General features: G+C 41.6%; 1 protein-coding gene across 2 annotated transcripts in view; it reads left to right on the forward strand.

Annotated features, from left to right (window-relative positions):
- FAM124A (family with sequence similarity 124 member A) overlaps window positions 1-6,186 on the forward strand; it is a 55,074-nt gene extending 48,888 nt beyond the window's left edge. For both annotated transcript variants that reach the window (XM_069802747.1, XM_069802746.1), the window contains exon 4: window positions 1,953-6,186. In XM_069802747.1, coding sequence (XP_069658848.1) covers window positions 1,953-2,756 — 804 coding nt within the window. In that variant the 3' untranslated portion in view covers window positions 2,757-6,186. The remainder of the gene's footprint in view (window positions 1-1,952) is intronic.
- Window positions 6,187-8,265: the final 2,079 nt, after the last annotated feature.

Below are 8,265 nucleotides of genomic sequence, written 5' to 3' on the forward strand. Positions count from 1 at the left end.
TGATTTCTGGTTAATGTTTTGTTGACCATTTGACTCATTTTATTTGAGTCTTTTGTACTCTGTTTCTTATCAGTTAATGAAACTGGTATACTACTGTGGTTAATTTCCCCATTAATTAATTTAATTCTTTATGGCATTAAGGAAATCAGCTTTTTTATATTATATTATACAGAAATAGGTTATGAATTAATATACCTCATTACAGATACATTGGTATATATATAGCTACAACACCTAAGTGAACTCCTATGGTTTGGCTGTCCTGTAAATCACCTCTAGCTAGGCAATCACAAATAAGCAAAACATTTTTTGCAGATGTGAAAATCCTTTTTTGCCTATAAAATCCTGGCAATAAAAACCAGAAGATGGTTGTGACAGATCTGGGTCACTGAGACAATGTGATGTGCACTAGCAAGATGTCAGAAGCAGCAATGTATGGAATTCTTTTAGAGGCAGGGGATACAAAGGACCTCCTTGGTTGCCAGGTCTCATCTCTTTCTGTCATGTCATATAATCTCTTTGGTAAAATGATCAAGCTCCATCTTTATCCATTACTCGCCTCAGAAGACTCATCTACTTCTGTTGTGATTAGAAACCTTTTATTAGTTTGCGATTCAGGTTTTTTAATGGATAGTTCATCTTTTTTTTTTTTTTTTTTTTCTTCTTGTGCCTGCATCTTTTCCAGTTTCAGATTTTCTTTTTCACATAGGCATGATTAGAGCCATGCACAGCATTCTGGATGAGGCCTACATTACATTAATACTTTTTTAACTCACTTGAGACTGCCTAGAATCATGTTTGTCACAGGCTTGTCACTTTAATAGTACATAGTGAACAAGATACCTGGTTCTTTCTCCTCTGTTGTTTCCAGCTGACAAGTCCCATAGCTGAAATTGTTGTTTATTCTCAAGGGTATGATCCTGCACTTTTTCCCATTAGTTCCTGTCCCTTTTGGGACAGAAATTTAGCATTTTGCATTATGTGAGAAATTCCAGTAAGAAGATTTTGAATTAAATTAATTTTATTTTTAAAATGCAAACTTCTGAAAGCCTTACCGAGATAAGTGGGATGATGGAAAATCTCATGATTGCTTGGACAGTAGGGCATCAGTTCAGCTAGCCACACATCAGTGTCTAATCCCATAGGAAGACCACCTGAGTCCCAGCTGCTTCTTGGGAAGGACATTGGCTCCCCATTTGTCACAGCTGCTGTCCCTGTGCAAACGCTCAAGTATCTGGCAGGTAGACAACTGAATCCTGCCCTAGGGGTGAGACTCAGGTCCTGACTCGGATCATAACCATCAGGTTAGGTCTTCAGTTGAGGTGTCTATAGGCAAATTCAATGTTTAAAGCTGTGCTTGAAGTCATTGGGAGCTAGTTAGTAGAGCAAGTGGGTTCTAGAGTGCACTGCTCAGCTAACCAGATGTGAAAGACAAAATGTGAGAGAGTTGAAAGAAGTAGTAAATTCCCATTGAGACGACAGAGTATGAGGTTGCTTGCTGAAGGGTTTTTGGTGTTTCAGAGGAAAAAGTAAAGACATTTACACCACAGTAAGGAAGAAATGAGAAATAATAATGATGGTAACATACATCTCCCATTTCTTCATTTTTTTTCTTCAGCTGTCCACTAAGGCAGTAATGTTGGAAGACAGAATATGAATGCATCTGAACAAGTCAATAGGAAGTGAGAATTTCGAGCTAGTGTAATTCAGCCCGCAAGGCAGGGCTCCCCTACCATTTATTCTTGTTGTCTTCAAGGCCTCTTATGTAAATATTTGGGATTTTGGCAGGGTGCTTTCTCTTTGTTATTGAAGTGAAACATTTGCTGCAAGCATACTGAATGAAGTCTGCTTCATAATTATTTGCAGTAACAACTCAGCAACGGAGACTTACGGTTGTAAGACTGCCAACTCTGTATTAATATGATCTTCTTTTCTCCCTCTCCCGGCTGCAGCAAACACGCAGTTGGTGTAGGAAGACTGCAAAGCAGAACAAGCAACCATATCCATCTGTGTCAACAGATTCCCGCTTCACCACTCTGCCAGCCTTTCTTCCTCAGAGCCACCGATCTGTACCTGAACAACCAAAAGAAATGGGTCAAAACAAGGTACATCACACAAACGGCCTTGGTCATTATCTTGGTTTCTCCCAGCAGGACTTGAGACGCAGTGATCGAGGAGACTTCACACGCAGATCTAGCAGTGCCTCCAGCATTTCGTGGTCATTTCAGCGAAGCAAGTCTCTGTTCTGCTTGCCCACAGTGAACTGCTCCTCAGCCTCAGAGATTTTTCATTTCAGTGAACCATTTCAGTTTTTAAATACTGGCTCACCTGCAACCAGGTTAAAAACATGGAGATGCAGCCCCAGGCTTAACATTGACGACTTGGAGGGTGCACAGGAGACTGATGTAGACACAGGGATGAAGCTTTCCTTCTCAGACCTGTCCGTGGTCTCTGCATACTCTGCCCTTAATGGATTTTGCAACGACCTGGAAGCCTCTCTTCCCCCACAGAAACGGACTCTCAGTAAGGCTAAAGAGGCAGCCACCAGTGGAAGGCCTGCATCAGCCATGTGCAATACCTTTGAGTCAGCTGATGGTTCACTGCCTTCTCTTTCTGAAAGGTCTTCCAGCTCATTTGTGTCAGCATCTCTCTCCAAGCAGCCCAAACAGTCCTCGAGAGCAGCTCCTTGTTCTCTGGATGGTCATGGTAGTGTTTGCCCAGCTTCACCAGCGAACGAAGAAGAGTTTTACATCTGAGGTTTCTCTGTCTTACACCTTCCAGGGCAAACGTGTTCTACTTGTGAATGACAGCAGTGGGCCCACCTTGAGCTTGCAGAAGGTTCCTCGCTGAGGAGAGGTGATGCAGCAGAGCATGCTAAGTATTTGAAGAAAGCACTCAGATCGCTCAGAGATGAGTGTCCCCAAACTATGTACAGTAAAGCAGCCTGAGCTTGTGCCCTGTACCTTTGTATTGGAGGAGGTGATCAGCACAGAGGCTCGTCCATGGCAGTGCAAGGTGGATGGTCTCTATGACTGACCCTTGGGCTGGTGGTGAAGGAAATACCAGAAGAGGCAAATAACAATCCAGTTTTCTTTGGCAAAAAATGAAGAGTAATTTGTGACATCAAACTCCTTTAACATTCCTGAGAAATTCCCTTAAATCAGGAAAGATGGGAGGAGAAAGGGGTCTTCTTTCCCTTTCGCAAGTTCCAAAGGCAGCTCAAAGCACAGCAGGTCCCAGTAGCACATCTCCAGGAGAGTCAGGCAAGACGTTTCCTGGGAGGACACACACAGATCCTTCTAACCTCGGAAAGCTGGCAGTGCTGAGGCAGAAAAAAGCTTCACTCATCCCCGGGGAAGAGGAAGCTCTGCTACGTCTCTTACTTTGACAGTCCCGGATGCAGAAAGTGCCAAAACGGAAACCTTACCCAACATTTTCAACCCATCCCCTCAAAGAGCCCATCCTTTCCAGTTGGATGGGAGCCTTCTGGGCTGTTGTCTGAACCGCTTGTGTAGACAGGGGTAACCCAAGTGAACAATGTTTGCTACTTCTAACTCAGGCAATGCAGGGCTTACCTTTTTGGAATACAAAACAAGGAAGACAACCTAGCGTTTTTATATATTGCTACACCACTAGTCCCAAATATATGGCAGCTCCCTGTTTTTAAGGGGTTATTATTTTTCTGTTAAAAATAATTAATGCAGAAACTTATCTTCCGTGTTTCCAGTGCAAGCATACTTCTTTCTTTCTGAGTAAAACACAGTTTTTGTCAAATACCTCTCTCCAAAGGGAGAACAAGTCAAATTTTACTGGCTTTTCAAGTGACGTTTTTAAAATACACATTCTTGATAACTTGTTTTGCTCCAATTAATTTGGTATTTAAAAAAAAAAAAAGTAAGCAAAAAGCTGTTAATATGACAGCTGAGTACCATCACCAGGATTTAAGTTGTATATACAGATTGCATCATGCATGTTCTGAAAAGTTACATTTTGGGCAGAGAAGTGGTGCTGATTGCAGCTCTGGTCTAGCTAGTGAGACAATGACCATGTTCAAAGGTGTATGTATAATGCTGTATGTAAGCTATATACAGGTACAGATGCTGAAGACCTACCATGATGGCATTGTGGTGGATGGAATAAAAATGCATTTGTGGAGAAAAATGTTTGCTATATTACCAGGTAGTTTTACTCAGAAGAATTGCTGCTTTGAAAAAAAAATAAAACAACAAAAAACTCAAACAAACAAACAAACAAAAAAAACACCAAAAAAAGCACACACAAACTCTAAATAATAGTTACAAAAAGTGGAACAGCTCTCCTGGCCCATTTAAGTAAATGCACAGTTTGTACAAACAATTCTGGAAGAAAGCTTGGGGGAGATTGAGTACGGGTTTATCCGGGAGGAGGGGGGATCCCATTAAACCTGCACCCCCAACCCAGAAGAGGCCAGAGGGATAGTCAAGAGTCAGGATGCTTCTCCTCAAGGCTTCTTCCTTTTGCTGTCATTTTCTGCACACAGGGAAAGGGGCATCAGGCTGAAGTCCCAGTCTCCTCTTTGTCAGATGCTATCATAGCACGTACCAGAGGCAGACCTTGTCTTTTGTGCTAAACACAATGTATAAATAGGAAAATCTCTTCAAGCTCTAAGAGCACAGGAGGTAATCAGCCTCCTCCTGCCCTCCAAACTGTTCGGGCTTACTGCAGTTTTGGGTAAACTGTTCTCTTAAGAAATGTCTGGGACCAGAAATAGCACCAATGGAGGATTTGTCATGGCGTGCATGTGTTTACCTGCTCTATACTCCTTCAGAGTCCACGTAGTCTTTCCTCTGACTTTCGTGGCCTCTGGATCAAGGCCCCTCTGAACACAGCAGACCCAATTTATCCAAAGTTGTGCTCCATGTTATTGCTTGTACCTGGTCAAAATCCTTGTGAAACACTGTGAGGTCAGACCAGCAGCTTTTTTTCCATCAGCTTGCAATTCACCATACAAACAGCAATGCCTAGGACAGTCAGGCTCTGCAAGTTTAAACTTATGATTCATTATTTTCTGTCATATTCATGGTAGTACAAAAATAAATGATGGAATAGCATTGTATATTTATGGGACAGCCATTTTATCAACACTAGACACTTGCAGATAGGACAACCAACAGGATAAATTTGGTTCAAATCTGTGAAAGACTTTAGTATTCATTATTTGGAACAGGAAAAAAAAAAGCCTTTTCACAATATTTTAATAATATAGATAACATTTGATCTGAACATGAGATCAAAAACTAGTTTGAGCTGATGTGTCTGTCTGATCCTGGAACCCCGCCAACATCCAGGCTCCTGACAAAAGCTGACTGGGGCTTTTAACGAAGAGGAGGCTTTGAAACATCTTTCTGCCTGGAGTGTGCCTCCACAAGAAGGAGTTCAGCAGGTCTGGGGGGCCGTCTCCCGGCGCAGTGGGAAGCACTGGTCCTGGAGATCTGCAAACAAGCACAGGATAGCTCCAGTGTCAATCGTGAGGCTCACGCATGGCATTAACCGGCAGCTCTGCAAACATCTCAGCTCCAGGTTTTACCACGTTAATCCTAATGGGAAGAAAGCCAAATGAGCTTCCACGGGCTCTGAATTGATGCTGTTTCCACTGGTTCTGTCTCCAAGTCTTTCGGTTCTGTTTACTGATACTTAAATAGAAATGAAAGGTTTAATTGTTTACATTCATGGTGCTTGTAACCAAATGTTGGAATAACTGAGTGTCCTACTGTCAGGAAAAACAGAGGTGATGATAGTGTACAGAAAACTTTGTGAGACAGATTAGAGACAGATTTTTGAAGAGTGTTTCACTGAAGGTAGGCTTCATTAATTCTCTTCCCATTATTTAAGAAGGGGCTGGTCTCTTCAGAGAGTTGAATATGCACAAGTTTCATGGCATTTACTTATTGTTTTGGTTAAATTATGGACAATGTCATTTGAGAACTGCAGGTTTTCCCTGAACTTTCTCTCCTTCTCACCCCAGAATGCATTGTTTCTGTGAAATAAAATAGAGGTGAAAAGTCAGTTGTGCTTAACCATTTATGAAGTATTGCAGACTCACAGACTATCTTAACTAGGCTTCAAAATGACTGCAGTGACACAAGCTCTCCAGCTCTTGGCAGTGCGTGTCGGTGGGATAATTACAAAATAAACATAGCAAAAATATTTTTGTATTGGACTCAGCTTTGCCTCTGCAGACCGGATCTTTTGATTCTCACTGCGGTGTTGTAAATCATTTGCTCCAGTAAAGCTGAATGATAAAATAAGAGCTGTGACACATATTGGCAATCTTGTGTGCTTAAATCCTGTCTTGCTTTGTTTCATGTGCGTTGGTCTTCATAATATCCTTTTCTCTTATTTCCATCAGTGTGTGGTGTTATCTATTTATTACACATTTCTTCATTGCCCTCATGGGACGTGTCTGCATGTCAACATTAGAGTATGCAAAGCTATGTAGGTTTGGCTTTGTTTAGTTTTTATGGGTTTATGGTTTAACATTGTGGGTTTTATATATATTTATATGGCAGTTATAGAGTCGTAGAAACATCAGGAGTTGGAAGAAGCCTCTGGAGGTTGTCTAGTCCAAAGCGTCTGCTGAAAGCAGAAGGAAGGGCTTTGGAGCAAAGCAAAACCATGGATGCATTAACTATTGAAGAAATCAGAATATTGGAACACATTGGTGTTTTCAGTGGCTGGTATCAGCAAGGAGATGAGCTCTTGTGATTCTGTACAGAAGCTTTTTGAGGCCTGCAGTTTCATGCCTAAGTAGCAAGCACTGCAGTGGCCTAGCCTGGACACCTGAGTTGCCTTCATAAGAACACATCGAAAGGCTGTGCAAATGATTGTGTGGCTCAGGAAGGCATGAAGTGCCATAGATGGCATTTTTGTAACTGGTTTTCCTCTCCTGAATTTGTCCAATTGCTTCTGAGCCCATTTATCATCTGCAGCATCCTGTGGCAGGGAGTTCCACTGCTGCATGAGGAACTACTACATGTTGTACAGGAGGGGTTATCTGCCAAACCTGCCACCTGCTAACTCCATTTGATACCCCCTAGGTTTGCTCTAGGGAGAGACAGTCAATAACCATTTCTTCTTTACTATCTTCAGACCACTCGTTGTTTTATAGATTTCTATAAAACCTCCCTCTGTTCTGTTTTCTCCTTTCAAGCTGAGAAGTCCTAATCTAGTTAGTTATTCTTCACAGGAAAACCATTCCATGCTGTTGTTCATTCTTGTTACCCTTCTGTATTTTTTTCTATGCTGCTATGTGCTTTTTGCGCTAGGGGAGCCATAACAACACACAGTTTTGGAGATGTAGATCCACCGTGGATTTACAGAATGGCTTGAAGGTGTTTTCCATTTTATTCTCTCTTCCTTTCCTACTAATGTGACTTGCTGCTTTGATGACAGCTGAGCACTGAGCTACCCTTTTCACAGATCTTTATATAGCCCAAAGGTCCAATTCCCAAGCAGTAAAAGTCAATTCAGAGCCTACTATCATGTATGTAAAATTAGATATTTATTTTTTTATGTAATTAATTTTAGAATTAGCTACACTGAATTTCATCTGCCTTTTTATTGCCCAGTTGCTGTGTATTGTGAGACTCTTCTGCAACTTCCCTAGTTGTCCATCATCTTTACTATCTTGGATGCTTAATAACCTCAACAAACTCCCATCTCACAAAGCCCCCCCCCTTTTTTTCCAGGTTTAAGTCGTGCTGAACAATATAAGCTTGAGTACAAATCCCTGCATGACTCCACTGCCAACCTCCTTCCACTGTCAGAACTGGCTATTTATTTCTACCTTCTGTTTCCTGCCTTTTAATCAGTCCTTTATTCACATAACCTTACCTCTTAAACCATCACAGCATGGTTTCTTTAAGAGGCTTTGATGAAGGACTGTGGAAAACCGTTCTTGGCTGTACACCTATTTGTTGATGCCTTCTGAAGCCTCTAATAGATTTATGAGGTGTGATTTTCCCTTTATAAAACCATATTGACTCTTCCCCAAACTAACTCAAAATTATTTCTGTTCACATAATGAATTGTCTCTCATCTGAGCCTAAGTGTCATTTGAGAACAGAGCAATCCTCCCTGTGGCATCCTTTCCCAGCTTCCAGGACTCAGCGTAGTGTAAATCGCTAAATGTACACAGAATCCAGACTTCCTGAGCCAAAACCTGTGTTCAGATCACTGTGTGACCAACTGCTACATTGTGCTACCAATGGATTTATCCTCCCTCAA

The sequence above is a fragment of the Haliaeetus albicilla genome, chromosome 15, assembly GCF_947461875.1.
Source record: "Haliaeetus albicilla chromosome 15, bHalAlb1.1, whole genome shotgun sequence".
Taxonomy (NCBI): Eukaryota; Metazoa; Chordata; class Aves; order Accipitriformes; family Accipitridae; genus Haliaeetus; species Haliaeetus albicilla.